The sequence below is a fragment of the Cornus florida genome, unplaced genomic scaffold (assembly GCF_030987335.1).
Source record: "Cornus florida cultivar Cherokee Brave unplaced genomic scaffold, ASM3098733v1 CherokeeBrave_3.0.0_Hap2_Chr04, whole genome shotgun sequence".
Lineage (NCBI taxonomy): Eukaryota > Viridiplantae > Streptophyta > Magnoliopsida > Cornales > Cornaceae > Cornus > Cornus florida.
This window is the reverse complement of record NW_026775574.1, coordinates 47,298,881-47,318,761: the sequence shown is the minus strand read 5'-3', so window position 1 is coordinate 47,318,761 and position 19,881 is coordinate 47,298,881. Positions and strand designations below refer to the sequence as shown.

Genomic DNA, 19,881 nt, shown 5'->3' with positions numbered 1-19,881 from the left:
GTTTTTTAAAAATAATTTAATTATTTTTATTTTTTAATTTTTTTTTCCTGAAGGTTTAAAATTTTTTTATTATTTTTTATTTTAAAATTTTTTTAATTACTTAAAACTACTATTTAATTTTTTAAAATTTTTAATTATTTACTTTTTTAGAAGAAATTTATAAAGAGAGAAACTTATAGTGGGGATTGATAAAAGACAAATTTAGAGAGAGAGGATTGTGAATGAGAGAATTTTAGAGAGAGAAATGAGTTGAGTAAAATATAGAATAGATGTATGTTGTGTGTTTATTATGTGATAGGTAAAATATGGGTTGAATATGATTAACCATATTTAACCTGTCTTGACCCTCCATTTAAGTGGTTAAAAATTATCCAATTCATCTTGACCCTCAAATTAAATATGATTTACCTATAATTATTAAAAAGCAGACTAATATGGATGAATTGATGGTTTCTGACTTATTTTGCCACCCTTATTTATACTCATAACCAAGCTATGATATGATTTATATAAGCAAAATATTAATCAGATTTCTAAGCATCAAAACTAACTATAGTCCCAAATATAAACATGCTCAATATTTTAAACACACAAAATTTACCTATAAATTATAACCACTTTCATTTCAGTGGGATTGCCTCATTTATTTCATTTAGCAGGTGCATGACTATTATAAAGCACTCATCAATAAAGAAAGATTTTTACTATAATTGGGGCAGTTGTTTAAACAGAACCAAAGTCATTCATTTGGTGGAAGTACCTTTTCTACAGCACCAGAAAGCAATGGGCTGCTTTCACAAACAAAAACGGCTGCCAAAATTGTGGAAAAGTAAAGTCTGTGCAGAGGATAAAGCCCACTTCTTTCAGTAACGCCTTTTTCATCATAGGTACTGCTTTTATCCTACATCGAATTCGAATAAAAAAGAAAATGAGTATAAATAAATTGAATGTTAAGTGTTTTGACAGTTTATCTATTTATACTCCATTTATCATGTTGAGATTAAATTATTGAAAGTTAAAAAAAAAATTTAAGCAAATGCTCACCCTCTCATCGTTGTCTCTTATGACAAAAGTTTTCTTCTTAGAAATTAAATTTAGTCCAAGGGAGCACAATATTTTATAGAATTGGCATCCAAATAATAGATAAGATCAACGAAATAGACCATGCCGTTACAAATTTCAGTAAAATATCCCCTTTTGCTCTGTTTTTAAACTATTAAATCACAAAAATCTTGTAAAGTTGTAAACTTTCACCCTTAATTTCCTTTGTTGTAATCAATTTGGCACCATAAATCATAGAACAGTGCTAAATAACACTTCAACACCAAGTTATGCGTTGGCGGTTTTTTCTGTAGAATTTCTGTCTTTTCTTTTAGGAAACTAATTTACCAAATAATTTTGGGAAGAAAAAAATACTTAATATTCTATCAATAATGCATCAAATACATCATTTGGTTCAATCCGAGATCCAATTTGATGGATATGAAATCTTTCCTGTCGGATTCGACTTTATGTTTCTTTCCATGGATTGAATGGCTGTCTATTTTTGATTTGACCATCCCTTGAAAAAGACTATATTCTTTTCAATCCTTAAATTAATGAAAATAATATAATGAAACTTCGTCTTTTATGGCTTTTACTCCATTTCATATTGACTAATTGACCCAATTTTTTATATTTACTCTTTGATCCAATTTTCTTTTTCAAATTTTGTAATCGGAGAGATGGTAAATCTTCATAGCTCTTTTATTGCAATTTATTTAAGGGATAATTCTAAAAAAAATGATATTTTGGAAGTTAAAAGGACAAATAGATGAAGTCAAATTCTAATTTTTCAGATTAATAGAGTTTTCTCAGATGCTGACTTGGGCATGAAATTTTACTGTAGATTATCTTTTGATTCCCATACTGCCCATCTATATTATTGCTAAATGACCCAACTACCCAGCTCTTCTTCTGCTTCATTCTCGAAAATCAAATCTGCCAACATCAGTTTCTCCCAAGGTATGAAATCTTTTAGTGAACCTTTTTGAATTCTAGGTACTTGTTTGATCCTTTTTGTCATGATTAGGACTGCCAGATTGATCATCTTTTAGAAGAGAAACCGAGGTCTGAATATCATATTGAAGAGTTGCCAGTTCCTCCTCATTCTGGCTATTGCAATTGACATTTTGGTTCGTGGTGTCCACAGACTCCACTGGGCATTCATTGCTTGATGGTTGATAAATTTCCGTTTCTTTGAGATTTCACCACCTGCCAGTTCCCTATTCTGCCTCAGCTACAGAATGAACTGCTGAAGGTTGGTTGGGTTAAATACTTTGGCTAAAAACATGACCAATCTTTGTTTTGAATGTGTAGTACTTTGCTCTACATCAGTGAGTTCGTTCTGTATATCCTCTTGTTGCCGTTTCAGCTTCAGAAGTTTTTATATGAAATTTTAGTGTAGTTTACGAATGGCTTTTTAGCGGCCACGAATGGCGGAGCAATTTGTCGACCACGTAGGAGGAGGCGTCAGCGGAGTTGGACCAGATGGGAAGGGTTTTAGAGAGAGAGAAGAGAGAGACTTAAGGGTCTGTTAAGTCAACGTTTTGATCCACCAGCCAGGCAATGATGGACTTCTCGACGGCCACGAATGGCAGTGAGCAATTCATCAACCGCGTCGAGGAAGGAGGAGGCGTCGGCGGAGTCGGACCAGTTGGGGAAGGTTTGAGAGAGAGAGAAGAGAGAGACATGAGGGACTATTGGAGAGCTGGGTATTTGGGTCATTTCGCAACAATATAGATGGGTAGTTTGGGAATCAAAAAATAATCTACAGTAAAATTCCATGTCCAAGTCAGTATTTGAGAAAACTCCATTAATTTGAAAAATTAAAATTGCACTCCATCTATTTGTCCTTTGACCTCCAAAACACTATATTTTTTGAATTATCCCTTTATTTAACCCAACAAATCGTCCCTCAAGTTTTCACAAGCTTTATATTTATTATTTATATATTTTAAAATTTTATACAGGCTAATTTTATTTGTTGACTTTATTTTTTTATAATTTTTTTTAAGCCTGATTTTTAGCAGAGAATGGAAGGAAAACTTTTTGGTTGAATTATATGTTTTTTGGGTTCAGTATTAAATCTCCATTATTGATGGACCTATAATAAGCCACACACCATTCCTTATTCATTGAACATTGAAAAAGCTTCATTTACAACCGTAAAACCACCATCAACGACCAAATTGTGGCCACTCACATACTTAGACTCATCACTAGCCAAATACATAACAGCTTTGGCCACATCCTTTGACTTGAGAGACACCCCTTTGAGGTTTGAATATACATCATTGAATTCCTCATCTTTCAGCTCAAAAAAATCCCTTGCCAACGCAATTGGAACAGCATAAGGTGACACACAATTAACACGAATGCCGAATTTTCCTAGCTCCACCGCGGTGTTCTTGGTGAGCCCGAGCAATGCATGCTTGGAACATGTATAATCATGTGAAGCAACCCCTCCAATTACTGAACAAACACTAGCTGTGTTGATTATGGTTCCACGACGAGCTGGTATCATCACACGAGCTGCGTGTTTGGTGCCCAAAAATGCACCTACTACGTTAGCATGAAGAACTTTCTCAAATTCAGTTGTATCGTTGTCAAGAATGTTGGGTTTTTTTATTCCTATGATGCCTGCATTGTTGAACATTATGTCAAGCTTGCCGTGCTTGGAAACAGACTTATCAATGGCATTTTTGACTTCCGTTTCATTTGTGACATCACAGTAAACGAAGGAAGCATGAGTTGGACCTAAGTCCCTGCAAATTGAATGGCCAAGATCATCTTGAATGTCGGCGATCATGACTTTGGCGCCGTGTTGGCAGAATAACTTGGCTGTGTAAGATCCAATGCCAGCAGACCCGCTTGTGATCAGAGCCACCTTACCTTCCAATCTAGTTTTCAAAATTCATGACAAAGCAAGAATTCAACATGGCTGGTCAATGAAACAACTTTGGGCCCTTTTGCTATGCATTCTTAAGAAGTCAAGTCAAAAGTGGTAAAAGAAATTTAGCACCTATAAACTTAAACTATTAAGTTATTAAAGATTGTGCTGGCAATTAAACTTGATTTTAATTAATTATAAATTAATAATATTTTCTAGACAAAGGGATACATGTTTTGGTTAGTCCAAACATCTGTAATACATACATAGTCCAAAAGTCATTTGTTTACTCGTAAGTGTACTAAATGTTGTGCCTGTCCCTACTTTTGGAATAAAAGTATTTTTTAAGTGTTTTTCTTCTTCACTCTTCTCCCGAATAGTACTAATGCTATATTTTGAATCATTGTAGAGAAAAATTAATTAAATTTTTGAACTAAATTTATTTCAATTTCAAATCAAAGTCAATAATTCAGTAGTCCAAAACATAGTAGTATTGTTTGGGAGAAAAAGTGAAGAAGATCTGTTTATTGAGAAAATAAAATAAAGGATAAAAATGAGAGTATCTGATGACCATACCTTCTTGCGGCAGTTGATAGTATTGGAAGAGTCGCCATAGTTGAAAATTTTGTAGAAGTTGTGGAAAAACAAAGCCACACACCAAGCTATAATCTAAGAAAATATCGATCCCCGGCACTCATTAGTCATAACCAAGCTATGATATGATTTAACTAAGGAAATATGAACTAGATTTATAAGCATCGAAACTAACTGTAGTCCCAAATATAAACGTGCTCAATATTTTACACACAAAATTTACCTATAAATTCTAACTACCGCTTTGATTTTCAGTGACATTGCCTCATTTATGTCATTTATCACGTGCATGAAAAATCATGCCTCATTTATAAAACATTCATCAATAAAGAAAGATTTTTACTATAATGCTCAAAAGTTGGTTAAACAGAGGAATCAAAGGGCACTACCTTTTTCTGTAACACCAGAAAGCAGTGGGCTGCTTTCACAAACAAAAATGGCCGCCGAACTACTTTTCTCCGTCAGAGTTTGAAAAAATGGTGAACACCCAACTCATTTATATTCATTTTACTTACCAAATTCGATGTGGGACAAAAATCATGTAAAGTTGTGAGATTTCACCCTTAATTTCCTTTGTTGCAATCAATTTTGCATCATAAATTATAGAACAATGCTAAGTAACACTTCACCACCTAGCTAGGTTTTGGCGGATTTTTCTGTAGAATTTCTAAGTCTTTTCTTTAGGAAGCTAATTTACCAAATAGTTTTCATGAAAAAAAAAAAAAAAAAAAAAAAAAACTAATTTACCTAATGTTCTATCAATAATATATCGAATACATCATTGGTATTTGGTTCAATCCAAGATCCAATTTGATGGATGTGAAATTTTTTCTGTCGGATTCGACTTTATGTTAATTTCCATTGATTGTATGGCTGTCTATTTCATTGAAAGTTTGATTTGACCATTCCTTGAAAAAGAATATAGTCTTTTCAATCGTTAAATTAATGAAAATAATATAATGAAACTTCGTCTTTTATCACTTTTACTCCATTTCATATCGACCCAATTTTTTTTATTTACTTTTTTGGTCCAATTTTCTTTTTCAAATTTCATAATTGGAGAGATGGCAAATCTTCTATTATTGCAATTAATACCCAACAAATCTTCCCTCAAGTTTTCACAAGCTTTATATTTATAATTTATATATTTTAAAATTTTTCTACCGACACTATTCGGCACTTTAGACTTGGTAAATTGCTGTAAACTAGTGATCTATGATAGGGAGAATAGACAATACAATTTGCGCTTCTCACCTTTTGCCAGGTTAATTTTTTTCTTGACTTTATTTTTATTAAAAAAAATTTGGAGCCTGATTTTTAGTAGAGATTGGAAGGAAAACTTTTAAATTAATTTTTTTTTTTTTTTTTTTTTGGATCCACTATTAAATCTCTATTATTGATGGGTGATGGGTCTAATAATAAGTAAATAAAATTTTTAGGGAGGTACTAATATACAAAAATAAAAAGAATTTGGACCTATTCGCCGGCAAGTTTAACTCGCCTTAGGCTCCAGCTAGCCTGTGGGTTGTTATAGTTTTATTCAATGATAAAAATAGCACTACTTTTATTCATTGAACATTGAAAAAGCTTCATTTACAACTATAAAACCTCCATCAATGACCAAATTGTGGCCGCTCACATACTTGGACTCATCACTCGCCAAATTTAAAACAACATGGCTACATCCTCTGGATTAAGAGATACCCCTTTGAGGTTTGAATACATAACACCGAATGGCTCATCATCTTTCATACCAAAATTTTCTACCGACATTATTCGGCACTTCAGACTTGGTAAATTGTTGTAAATTAGTGATCTACGATAGGGAGAATAGACAATACAATTTGCATTTCTCACCTTTTGCCAAGTTAATTTTTTTCTTGACTTTATTTTTATTAAAAAAATTTGGAGCTTGATTTTTAATAGAGACTGGGATGAGGAAAACTCTAAAAGAATTTGAACAGATGGATAAGGTGATGAGGTAATAAATGCCGTTAGCAACATAAATTCAAAAAGTAGTTTTGATCTGATAAATATCAAATTCAAATTATCGACAAAGGTTCTCCTTGAAGATTACAACAAACTCCCAGCTCGGTTGGCTATAAAAGCAAACTCTTATCAACCAATGAGGTATGGGCAATATTGAACTCCATTTCATTAATTACTTAATTTATTTCTTTTGTAAATTGACTTAGCCATTGGAGGTTGTTTGGCAGGCACCACATCGATGTCAAGAGAAAACGTTGTCGTTTTAGATCATTGCAGACTAATCTTCATTAGTTGGCGCCGTCTGTGGGAACCGGGGTAGTACTCTTTAAAAAGGATTATGGTCTTACGATTTGGATTGGAGCACGGTAAGGGAACATCATTGCAGGCCTCTAGTCAGGAGGAAATGCAAGGGGGAACCCCCTCATGTCCTAAATGACCTAGAGCGCGTCGCAGCGTTGGAACACGAAGTTCAAACCCTACGTCAAACCCTTAATCAAGGAATGAATGACCTGATCCAGCAAAATGCGATGATCCTACAACATTTTGTTCCCCTAGGTCCCCCTCTAGGGCAAGGTCATCACGATAACGAAAGCCCACCTCAAGATCATCCCAACCTAAATGCTGAGGAGGGAAATCCTGAGTTGCAAGGCAACGAGCCTTCCCATGAGGAGGCTCTTGCAGAGCATAGCCAAATTGCTGATCAACATAGGGAGGCGGGTCATCCATCTCCCCCACGTAGCTCTAGGCCATTGACCTCGACCTACATTGGTGAAAGGACTGAGGAGGTCACCCACATCGACCTACAGATCCGGAACCTCAAAGCCAAGATGGAAGATGTGATGCAAGCTATGAAGATAAAAGGCTTTGGTACCACCATAGACAACCTTGTTCAAAAAACAAATTTGCCATTTAGCCCGATTATCATGAAATGCCCCTTGCCTAGCAAGTTCAAGATGCCAACATTTGAGAGCTTTGATGGGACTCGTGATCCTCGTCATCACTTGGAGACTTTCCAGGCACTTATGCATCTCCAAGCTATACTAAACCAGATAATATGACGGGCCTTTCCTACTAATCTAAAAGGGTTAGCACGGGTGTGGTTTAATAAATTAAAACTAAGCTCGATCGAGACCTTTGCGGAGTTGAGTAAGGGATTTGTAAGTCATTTCATTGCAGGTCAAAGGCACAAAAGGTCGACCACTTACTTGTTCACCGTGAAGCAATAGAAGAGAGAACCATTATGAGAGTATATCAACCGGTTCAACACCGAAATGCTACAGGTGAATGAAGCCGATGACAAGGTAGCACTCACCGCCTTCATGAAAGGACTGCATACATCTAGATTCCTTTTTCCCTTGTTAAAGGAACCTCTAACCAGTATGGCAGAATTACTAGTTAGAACTAGGAAAAACATGAATGCAGAGGATGCGATGAGTGCGCGAAAGGGGAAAGAAAGAGAAGATAGGAAGGCAGATAAAAAGAGATCACAGCCTGGTGCCAAAGACGAGAAGGAGACCAAATTCAAAAAGTCTTCAATCAATCAAAGTGAGAGGACATCTCGTTGTAGGAGCTCAGATAAGTACACAAACTACACCTCGCTCACTATGTCTATAGATCAGGTTTTAATGCAGATTCAGGATGATCCCTCTCTAAAGTGGCTATCGAAGCTGAAATCCGATCCCTCAAGAAGGCCTCGGGACAAATATTGCAGGTTCCACAGAGATCATGGGCATACCACGGAGGATTATATTGACCTAAAAAATCAGATTAAGAATTTGACTCGAAGGGGTCACCTGCGAAGGTTCATGGTAGGAGATGATAGACGAGGTACTAATCTCGCACAAGGAAGGTGGAACAATCATCTTCCAGAACAACAACCAGTAGGTGAGATCAGAGTCATATCCGTAGGGTATGCAGGAAGAGGTGAAATAGCCGCGACCCGAAAAACATACGCAAGAAGAGCAAGAGCAAAGGTGAATGAGGTAGGAATGTTCAACCTTCCGTCAGAAACACTCAGGTATGGTGACACTACAATTATATTTTCAGAGGCCGATGCCAAAGGGATCCAGCAACCCCACGATAATCCTCTGGTTGTCTCCATGGTCATAGCTAACTATACCATAAGGTGTATACTTATTGACAATGGGAGTTCCACTAATATAATATTTTCTTATGTATTCAACCAAATGATGATGGCCGAGAAAGGTTACAACCCATGAATTCTCCTATCGTGGGGTTTTCAGGAGATAAGGTATATCCGTTGGGAGCAATTACCCTTCTAGTAATTGCAGGAACTAGCCCAAAGCAGGTCACTTTTATGGTTGATTTTATAGTGGTGGATTTTCCGTCAACGTATAATGTTATCCTTGGGAGGACAGACCTAAACTCTATTAGGACCATTACCTAAACTTAGCACCACCTCATGCATTTCCCAACAGAGCATGGGGTGGGTGAGTTGAGGGGTAACCAAACCACAGCTCATGAATGCTATCTCACTTCTCTCAGAGAAAAAATGTCCCAGGAAACTCTGATAATTAAAGGGTTAGAGGTACAAGACCAAGAGGAAGTAAAAAAATAGGAAGTTCGACGAGCCAAACTAATGGAAAACCTACTGGAGGTGAGCTTGGATGATGAGGCTAAGAAGAAAGTGAGCATAGGATCCTTGTTTCAACCTGGCATAAAGGGTGAACTCATTCAATTTCTCAAGCAAAACCAGGATGTGTTCGCTTGGACTCATGAGGACATGCCGGGCATAAGTCTAGCTATAATACAACATCATTTGAATGTTCATCCCAGCTTTAAACCCATTAGACAGAAAAGAAAGACATTCGCCTCTGAATGAAACCAGGCTATATCAGAAAAGGTGGAAAAGCACTTAAAAGCTCACTTTATTTAAGAGGTACATTATCCTGACTGGTTGTAAAATATGGTCATCGAAAAGAAAGCCAATGAGAAGTGGAGATTATGTGTAGACTTTACAGACTTGAACAAGGCCTGCCCAAAAGATAGCTTTCCTCTCCCACGTATTGATATGTTGGTGAAGGGAACTGCGAGACATGAATTGTTGAGCTTCATGGATTCATACTCCGGATACAACCAGATTCCAATGTACCCACCGGACATAGAAAAAAACTCATTTATTACTGATCGGGGTTTGTATTGTTACAGGGTCATGCCATTTGGGCTAAAAGATGCATGAGCAATATACCAAAGGTTAGTCAACATGATGTTCAAGGACCAAATCGGATGGAACATGGAAGTCTACATAGACGGCATGCTAGTGAAAAGTTGGAAGGCTGAAGATCACCTGGCAGACCTGCTGGAAACCTTAAAGTATTTAGGAAGCATAAGATAAAACTCAACCTTAGCAAGTGTGCTTTTGGAATTGCCTTATGAAAATTCCTTGGGTATATGGTAAGTAAAAGAGGAATAGAGGCGAATCCAGAAAAGATCTAAGCAGTTCTGGATATGAGGTCACCCAAATCCACGAAGGATCTCCAACGACTCATGGGGAAGATTGCTGCCCTAAGTAGGCTGATTTCTCGAGCAACTGATAGATGTTTACCTTTCTTCCGTACCCTCAAAAAAGAGTTTGAATGGACACCAGAATGTGAGCAGGCATTTCTACAACTAAATGAATACATTTCCTCACCACCACTTTAGTCAAGAGCAATAATAGGAGATAACTTGTATTTGTACTTGGCAGTCTCCTTATCAGTAGTAAGTTCAGCTCTAATTCGAAAGGAAGATGGGGTTCAGAAGTCGGTGTATTACACAAATCGGGCACTTAGGGGTGCCGAGGAAAGATATCCCAAAATGGAGAAATTAACATTTGCATTAGTCATGTCAGCTAGGAAACTCAGGCCTTATTTCCAAACTCATAAGATAGTGGTATGGTAAGTGTTGAAATATTGCACATTTCAGCCCTAAGTTAGGGTATTTTAGTCTTTTCATCTATCTTATTTTTATGTTTTAGTCCTAATTTGTGTTTTTGTCAATTTCAGGTCAATAAGGTTCAAACGGGTTAAAAACAGTCTATTAAAGCTTTTTTAGAGTCAAGCAAATGCATCGAGAAAATCCAGAAAAAGTCAAAAAAATGCCAAGGTAGAATTCACGATCGATTGTAAATCCTCAACGATCGATCGTAGGCCGTGTCATCGGTCATTGAATTCTCGATCGATCACAGGGAAAGTATGATCGTTCGTAATACCACGTCAGTGCCAGCTCAGCGGATAAGGCAGCCAGTTGTCAAGATAAGACTACCACGTCAGCACGATCGATCGAAGAAATTCACGATCGATCGTAAAGTGCTTGGTAGTGAGCTGTTTGATTCCCGACTTCGCCCGATCTTCACCTACCAAATGGCTATGGGATTGAATCATTTTGGGGCTTGTTTTTAACCCATTTTGGCCTCCAAGGGTCTTGTATAAAAGGCAAAATGAGCCACTTTGTAAAGGGTTAGCTAATATTTCATTTAATAGATAGTTTTTACATAGTTTTCTCTCTCTAGAATTAGGGTTTTGGAAGAAAGAGGCAAGAATATCTCTAGATCTAGGGTTTCTACCAAGAAGACCAAAAGGAAGAAGATGAAGCCATATTTGGGAATTACCCTTGAGGGTTCCATGACCACAACCACCTCCTCCAAGAGTGGCTAAACTCTTCCTTAGGGCTTGAATGAACCCTAGGCTTGTAATCTAAACCCTAGTCTTTATCTTTTTGGGGAATTTATTGTTGTAATGGATGCTTATCCTTGCGTATATAATGTAATTTGGGTTTTCCTATGATTTCTATGGTTAAATTTTTCCTATCAATTCTCTATGTTGCAAGTGTATGTGTAATTAATGGAGGATTATGCTCTACACTAGATCCATGTTATACTTGTGTTTTGTGATGGCTATGCATGGTTTTTATTAAATATACTTGTTGATTAATTTGATGGATTATGCTTATGCTTAATGGATTGTACTACACCTTTAGTTTAATTGTCTTAATTTTATTGTCTTATTTTAATTGTAGTGTACTTGCATTTAAATTCTAGTTAGGTAGACAATTCATGCTTAAATTTGATAATCCATACTTATTGTTGCAAGTTGTATGATTCTCTAGATTAATGTGTGCTACAATTGTTGATTAATTGGATTGTTTATGCTTAAACTTGATAAGTTGCACTACACCCTAGTTTACTTCTTGTTAAGTAGACAATTCATGCTTGAATTTGATATCCATGCTCATTGTTGCAATTAGTAGCACACATTTGGTTTACAACATGAATTTTCCACAATTAGATGAAGGCTTATGATTTAGTGAATGAGCTTAATGGTGATTCTTATGCCCTAAGACTCCTCTCCTATTTTCTAAACTCTACTCTCTGTAGCTCTAATTTGTTTTACATTGCATGTTTTTAGTTAATCATTAGAGTAACAAACCAAACCAAACACTCTTTTTAATCTCTTGACCTACTGAGTCGAGTTTAATTCCAAGTACCTTCAAATCCCTGTGGACGATCCCTTTCTCAATATACTTCATTTTATTAGTGTTAAGTGGTTTTATAAATATTAATCCTTGATGCACACTTAATACATTTTCTAGCACATTCTAAAGTGCACACTTTTGTGGCACCACATTAAGGAGCATCATGGTACTAACAGACCAACCCCTAAGGCATGTTCTCCATAAGCCAGAGACTTCAGGTCGACTTATGAAGTGGTCAATAGAACTTGGGGAGTTTGACATCCAGTATAGACCCCGGACTACAATAAAAGCCCAGGTGGTAGCAGATTTTGTTGCTGAGTTTACACCTTCCCAAGAAGACCAGATCAACATTTCCACAGAAGCAAACCCTCAGATTTAAACAAACAAAAAAGCTACTTGAACTCTGTTTGTTGATGGGTCATCAAATGCACATGCTAGTGGAGTAGGGTTGATCATCATCTCCCCAGAAAGAGAAAACATTGCCTATGCCCTTCGGTTTGACTTCAAAGCAACAAACAATGAAGCAGAATATGAGGCCCTTATAGTTGGGTTAAAACTGGTAAAAGTCCTTGGGGTGGAGCAACTCATAGCATACACAGATTCTCAATTGATAGTAAGGTAAGTCCAAGTTGAATACAAAGCCAAAGATGAGAAAATGAATGCCTACCAAAAAAAGGTAGAAGAATTGAAAAATCATTTTACGAGATTTTCAGTCCATCAGATCCCCCAAGAAGAAAATGCAAATGCAGATGCTCTAGCTAGATTGGCTACCGTGTTAGATCCGAAGGTGAATAGGGCAGTACCATTAGAGTACCTGGATAAGCCGAGTATACTTCAAGAAGTTCAAAAGGAGGTACAATAGATGGTGCTCAACATGGGATGGACAGAACCTATCATAAAATACATTAAAGAGGGAGAACTTCCTAAGGACAGAAATGAGGCCTGAAAAGTTAAAATTTGAGCAGCAAGGTACACTCTCATCAAAGGGGTGTTGTATAAGAGGGGTTTTTTTTTTACCCTACTTGCGTTGCGTCTCAACTGAGAAGGCGAGGTACATTCTAAAGGAGAAACACGAAGGAGATTGTGGTAATCATGTTAGGGGCAGGTCTTTAACATACAAAGCTATCTGATAAGGGTATTATTGGCCCACTATACAAAAGGATGCTACGGATTATGTGAAAAAATGTGATAAAAGTCAACGGTTTACCAATATTCCAAAACAACCACCTGAAGAGATGACTCTCATGACAGGTCTATGGCCTTTCGCATAATAGGGAATGGACATTATAGGTCCATTGCCCATGGGAAAGGGCCAAGTCCAGTATGCTATAGTGGTTATAGACTACTTCACCAAGTGGATAGAAGCTGGGCCACTAGCAAGTATTGCTGAGACGAGCATAAGAAAATTTGCTTGGAGGTCAATCATTAACAGGTTTGGAATGCCAAGAGTGCTTGTCACAGATAATGGAAAGCAATTTGATTGCACAAAGTTTAAGGATTTTTGTGCTCGACTGGGGATAAAAAACCGCTACTCATCACCTGGACACCCTCAAGCAAATGGTCAGGCTGAGGTGGCGAATAAATCGATACTTCAAATTATAAAGAAGAAGCTTAAGGATAAAAAGGGAACATGGCCTAAAGAATTTCCTAGCGTGTTGTGGGCTTATCGTACAACAGCGGAAACCCCATTCCTATTGGTGTGAAGCAGTTGTTTCTGCTGAAATCGATGTAACCAGTTTCAGGACTGAGCATTACGAGCCACGAACAAATAAGAGAGAATTGTTATTGAGCTTAGACCTAATTGAAGAAAGAAGGGAACAAACTCATATTCGAATGACATCTTATCAACAAATGGTGTCTAGATACAATAATACTAAGGTCAAGCCAAGAAGATTTCAACCTGGGGACTTAGTACTTCGCAAAGTCACCCCAACAACTATATGACGGCCCTGGTTTTTCAAGCCAGTGCGTCCTGTGATGACCCGTAAGATGACCCGAAACAGATCCAAAATGCGGAAGCAAAAATAGAAATAAGGTATCTAGAGATATAAGACATCCCTAAGATGCCAAGGTGACCTTCCATGAAGTCACAGAACTCAAAAGAATCAAATGCGGAAGCTAAGATTATAAAATGGGAAGGGTACTGGATCAAGGGTAAAATGGTATTTTCAAATAAAAAGGGATGTAACTGAACATACCATTAGATAGACAAGGAAAAATTAATAAATTTAGACTCAAGAATCACTTGATTCGGAATCCGAATGAAGAAGATATGAAACTCCAAAGTTTCATAAAATTAAATTTTTCGGTTTCAAATCAGTGCGGCAATGGTACTTGATAAGGGGTAAAATGGTCTTTTTAGATTGAACTGAATGCAACCGTGCATACCATTAGATAGACAAGGAAAAATTAATAAATTTGGAATAAAAAATCACCTGATTCGGAGTCCGAACGAAGAAGATATGAAGCCTCAAAGTTTCATTAAAAAAAAAAAACCAAAATGGTGCTCAAGTGTTGCTGCCAGAAAATCTGCAAATGCAAAAAAAAAAATTTGCTATCCAGAACAGAGAGCTGAAACGAGCTAGAAGATGACATTTTCTGGAAAAATACGAAGAAGAAACCCCCCTTAAAATCGAGTTTTCTACCCGGCTGCATGGAAGAAAATGAAAAAAAACTCACTGTGAAATACCCAGAATGCCCCAAAAAAAAATCAGGTCAAGAGAGTGCCTAAAAGCTGCTACAGGGACTGTTCTGAAATCTGCTAGAACTAAGAGCAAAAACAGGGCCCTTAATGACATTTTCTGGAAAAATACGAAGAAGAAACCCCCCTCCCCTCCCCACCCACCCCAAAATCGAGTTTTGTACCCGGCTACGTGGAAGAAAATGAAAAAAACATACTGTGAAATATCCAGAATGCCCCTAGATCAGAAAAGGGCAAAAACTAAAAAAAAATGCAACTTTGCACCAAGTATGCATTTGACCTTAAATGCATTTTTAGGCTAAAACAAATATGCACGCAAGCGTAATAAATAATTTCAAATGCACGGGAATGGTCTGCGGCTCCCGAGAAGACCCGATGCAAAATCCAACCCCCCGACGGCCAAAAAAGGCGAAAATGCACATGAAAAGGGGAATTTGAAACTTAAAATTATAAAATGGTTTCAAATTACCGTTTGGCTCTTCATCACACTTCATGTATGATTAATGAGACCCTATAGAAGAATAAAAATGGAATTCCCACACTCGATGCGAACATGGTGAGACAATTATTTGTCATTTTTTAATTTTTTTAAATAAAATACCATGAAAGTAAAAGTGCATAGATTACAAATTAGATGTCATTGGCCTATGACCTCATCTCATACACGTCAAATACATCATAAAGGGTGTACTTATGCACACATTACATATTTAGAATCAAATATACACATTTTGACACATAAGGCTACAAGTGGCATTTTCAAGCCAACATTTACAAGAATTTGAAACCTTCAAGTCTACAAATCATCCAAACATAATGAGAATCTCGAACCTTGATTCCTGTACCTAAAAAATGTCCCCACTGCATGGATGAGTAACATAAAGCTACTCGTAGGAGATGAGCATGCAAAGACCTAGCGTTTTACAAACTTAATAAGTTGATACAAATCCATTCATATGGTCATGCCACCTACCGTCGATGTCAAATGTGAGACTCAGGGAGCATCCTAAGCTACCTAGAGTATTCCTAACATAAACCACATCATTTATGCAATTTGAACAACATAGGAGCATACGATATACGCAACAAGACATTCAATATACAAGTATACAATCAAAATTGAAATGCACTTAAGACAAGTATATAAGATAGAAGTATGCTAGGTTATCAGAAAGTAAAACATCAATATACAAGTGTATATACTAAGTACGCTAAGGAATATTGAAATGAAAGAATGACATATATATTCAGGTATACATTTCTAAGTATACTAAGCAATGTTGACATAGATGGCATACAAGTATACAAATCCAAGTATACAATGCAAGAAATGAAGTATCATGCATCCTAGCACAAGTTAAAAGCAATCCAAGATTACAACTAGGAATTGAATGTGAAATCAACAATTGTCGAAAAGACCAAGGACATAAGGTCTCAATGACCAAGCAAGTGGTTCCGGGTTACTAGCCTGCAAGGTACAACCTAGTGTGCAACTAAACCCGGAATAAAACCGTTATATTGATGATTTTGGGTTACTAGCCCTTAGGGTACCACCCGGTGCGCACTATACATCATGTTTGCAAATGTTTGGAAACTACCAATCATCTAGCTGCATCTAATAAGTTGGATCATCAATTTTACATGCTTTTGGTCATTTTAATGAGTTGGTCATTAAATCTTATAACACATAATTACTATTATAAAAGACATTACAAGTGAAGAAACTATACATTTAGAGAACTATTAGGGCTAGTTTGGTGTGGTTGAATGAAATAAAGTAAGAATGGAATGACCATTCTCATTCTCATGTTTGGTTGCATAGAGAAACCTCTCTTTCGCCTTCTTTTTCTCTCTAAAAATGCCTGTCAAATCTCACCCACCATCGAACCTCCACCCCACAACCATAGCCAAACATCCTATTTTTGTAAAACCTATATTCATATATATATATATATATATATATATATATATATATGTAGCCAGTCATCACCACCACAACCACAACTATCGTCGAAAAAGCTCCGCCGGACAGAAGAGAAGAAAAAATAGAGGAGCAACCACTTCCGTTGTGGACTCGCGGTCCACGAAGCCACACAAATCAATCCAAATTCCTTCACAAAATTGCACAAATCCTAGGGTTCGAAATCAATGTATCATCTGGTGAAGAGGAGGGTCTAGTGGGTTGAGAGCTTCTCTTCTAAATCAATCATAAATCAACCTGAAATTAACGTGTACAAAGGAATCCTGGTCAATCCGAAATCCAGAATCCTAAATCGTTTAGTGGGTTGAGAGCTCCCTCTCTCCTAAATCAATCTAAAATCAACGTGTACGAAGGAAGCCTAACCTTTAACATCGGTGATGGCACCGTAATCTTGCCAGTCAAAATCGGCAGTGAGTTTGCTGGTTGGAAGGATCGGTAACTTGCGAGCGTATGTGGGAAGCCTGAAATGCTTTAATTTGAGATGGCGAAACTTCGCCACTGTGAGACCAAAAACTAGTCATGGTTCTCCGATGAAGAGAGAGGAGAACATAGCCACCGTTTTGACGTTTCATCAAATGTTTTTTTTTAATTCAATTTATTTATTTATTTTTAAGTGGGAATGGAATGGACATTCCTTTAGTTTGACAGTGGAATGAATTAGTAAGAATCACCATTCTCGGAGAATGGGCAAATCATCATTCTAACTTTAAAATTAGTTACCAAACTAAAGAATGGAAACAAAAGCATTCAATTCCCGCTTCATTTGATTCCATTCACTCACACCAAACATGGCCTTAGGGAATGTTGTTTCAACTGTTCATGTCTAGTTATTTAGGCTAGTGGAGAACACAAACCTTGTGATCCAAGGACTCCTCGTGCTGAAAAATCTCTTATAAATCTCTCAAAAGATTCGAATTCAGAATCAATCTGTTCAACTGAATGATTGGTTCTAAACTCCTTCGGAAAGCACTCATCTGCTAGGGAATGTTGTTTCAACTGTTCATGTCTAGTTATTTAGGTAACTGGAGAACACAAACCTTGTGATCGAAGGACTCCTCGTGCTGAAGAATCTCTTATAAATCTCTAAAAAGATTCGGATTCAGAATCAGTCTGTTCAACTGAATGATTGTTTCTAAACTCCTTCGGAAAGCACTCATCTGCCTTGGCCCCTTTGGGCATCGATGATTGTTGCCATGGAGTGTTATTGAAAGGAAGCTTTTCTGGTATAAATAGAATATCTTCAGGCACTGATACTCATATCACTGGACTGCTCTTTAAAGGGAGCTCACTTTTTCCTTTTTAGGCGGCAAACCACCATTGAATCCTACAGACAGAAGGGCATATTTTATTTGATGCTTCATACGCTTACTCAAAGATGAACACTGCATGTTTCAAGAAATAGAAAACTACTACGAAGAAATTAATTCGAGTAGACTATATTAACAGGCATAGTCCACAAAGAAACAAGTCCAAGGAGAGCCTATTCATCTCTCTATTAATTAGGCACTTTATAACCTCATATACTGGAGTAAAAGATGAACATTTCATGTTTTAAGAAATAGAAAACAACTACGAAGAAATTAATTCGAGCAGACTATATTAACAGGCATAGTCCACAAAGAAACTAGTCCAAGGATAGCAGACTATATTAACAGGCATAGTTAATTTGCACTACAGTAGATTTCCAATGTCCAGTGTTTGTTTGCCTTTTGAGTTTGGGAGCCTCTTTGGTACGACGAAGTCTCCTCTCTTCCATTGAGTCTTCCTCCCAAAATGAGAAAAAGGAGTACCACTCTGTATCAGATTGAAGTTTGGATTTGGCCGGTGACAAATGAAAGAGCAATAATCAATCTCTGTACTCAACAAAACCCAATAGCATTCACAAGAGTATCACACAAGAATAACACCAACTCGACAATCAAATAAGTTTCATTCACAAAACAAGTGTCAAGAAATCCCCTTATGACATATCAAAATTTTACTTCATAGAGCTGTTTTATTCAGCTGAAAAAATGGAAATGTTTTAACACGAAGTGAAATATGTGAATGAATAAAAACCAAATAATTAATTAACTGAATATGTTTGAATCAACACAAGAAGACACACAGTGAGATTAAGGAATATATAAAGAAAAATGTAAATAAAGTCATTAAATCATATATAACAGTGCTTTAAAAGCCTAATAAACTATTCCATTTCTCCCAAATTAAAAATATGTTGGAGATATATTGAGGAGAACATATACGATGAAATTCGTGACACCTTTTTGGTTAAAAAATTAATAGAATTTTGTTCCTTACTCATTCTCAATGAACGCATAAACACACATGAACACATAAACACACAAAAATAATAAATATATTATTCAAGCAAACACCCATACTCACTGCCTGTGACTTGGACTGTTGTTTAAAGGGCGCTCACTGTTCCTTTTTAAAAAGCAAACAACCATCGAATCCTACATGCGGAAGGGCATATTTTATTTGATGCTTCGTAGACTTTCTCAAAGATGAACATTACATATCCTAAGAAATAGAAAACAAGTACAAATGAATTAATTCGAGCAGACGATATTAACAGGCATAGTCCACCAGGAAACAAGTCCAAGGAGAGCCTATTCATATCCCTATTAATTAAGCACTATATGACTTCATATACTTGAGCAAATAAGCACTTTATCAATGACAAACTCAACTAATAACTATTTCAAAATCTCCACTAGGATTCAAAAAGGTTGTTATTGGTGAAAAGCACTTTCTACAACTTCATTCTTCAATTAAAACAGATCTTTGTTCAACTAGAAGTAGTAAATCAATCAACCAAAGGGCGTAAGTGCAAAAAACACCCATCTATTTTCAGAAAGTTGCAAATAACACCCTGCTGTTCAAAATTGACCCCTCTTATTTCAAAAAGTTGCAAATAAGGGCTTTTGACCAACAAATTTGCCATTTGCCGGGCATGTGAGCAAAAGTTGGGTTTTAATACCCAAAATACCCTTTTGCACTACCCAAAATGCCCAAAGGGGATATTTGCACACTTTTGAAAGTACATGGGGTTTTTTGTAAATAATTAATAAAATTTTGAAATTTTGTTATTCTCTCCTCTCTAACGACTCTCTCTCTAAATAATTAATTTTCTTATTTTCTTATTTTTATTAATTAATTTTCTTTCTATAAATAATCTATATATAATACAAATAATCTATATATATA

At 36.5% G+C, this 19,881-nt stretch overlaps 3 protein-coding genes across 3 annotated transcripts; 2 read left to right on the top strand and 1 right to left on the bottom strand.

Moving 5' to 3' along the window:
- Nucleotides 1-2,915: 2,915 nt before the first annotated feature.
- LOC132302227 (secoisolariciresinol dehydrogenase-like) lies at nucleotides 2,916-4,629 on the bottom strand. Its single transcript, XM_059799090.1, has 2 exons — nucleotides 4,508-4,629; nucleotides 2,916-3,941 (listed from the first exon to the last, which is right to left on the bottom strand). The coding sequence occupies exons 1-2, from the start codon at nucleotides 4,543-4,545 to the stop codon at nucleotides 3,170-3,172; spliced, it is 810 nt and encodes a 269-aa protein (XP_059655073.1). The 5' UTR covers nucleotides 4,546-4,629; the 3' UTR covers nucleotides 2,916-3,169.
- A 3,156-nt stretch (nucleotides 4,630-7,785) lies between these two features.
- LOC132304945 (uncharacterized) lies at nucleotides 7,786-8,733 on the top strand. Its single transcript, XM_059802642.1, has one exon. The coding sequence runs from the start codon at nucleotides 7,786-7,788 to the stop codon at nucleotides 8,731-8,733; it is 948 nt and encodes a 315-aa protein (XP_059658625.1).
- Nucleotides 8,734-10,021: 1,288 nt separating this feature from the next.
- LOC132304943 (uncharacterized) lies at nucleotides 10,022-13,689 on the top strand. Its single transcript, XM_059802641.1, has 6 exons — nucleotides 10,022-10,124; nucleotides 10,221-10,410; nucleotides 10,519-10,527; nucleotides 12,425-12,599; nucleotides 12,708-12,839; nucleotides 13,261-13,689. The coding sequence occupies exons 1-6, from the start codon at nucleotides 10,022-10,024 to the stop codon at nucleotides 13,687-13,689; spliced, it is 1,038 nt and encodes a 345-aa protein (XP_059658624.1).
- Nucleotides 13,690-19,881: the final 6,192 nt, after the last annotated feature.

Coding starts and splice junctions, on each gene's coding strand:
- LOC132302227 (XM_059799090.1), bottom strand. CDS start 4,545: ATGGCGACTCTTCCAATACTATCAACTGCCGCAAGAAG. Junction 3,942..4,507: donor CTATCAACTGCCGCAAGAAG/GTATGGTCATCA, acceptor TTTGAAAACTAG/ATTGGAAGGTAAGGTGGCTC.
- LOC132304945 (XM_059802642.1), top strand. CDS start 7,786: ATGCTACAGGTGAATGAAGCCGATGACAAGGTAGCACTCACCGCCTTC.
- LOC132304943 (XM_059802641.1), top strand. CDS start 10,022: ATGGGGAAGATTGCTGCCCTAAGTAGGCTGATTTCTCGAGCAACTGAT. Junction 10,125..10,220: donor GTTTGAATGGACACCAGAAT/GTGAGCAGGCAT, acceptor TGTACTTGGCAG/TCTCCTTATCAGTAGTAAGT. Junction 12,840..13,260: donor TTCAAGAAGTTCAAAAGGAG/GTACAATAGATG, acceptor TTCGCATAATAG/GGAATGGACATTATAGGTCC.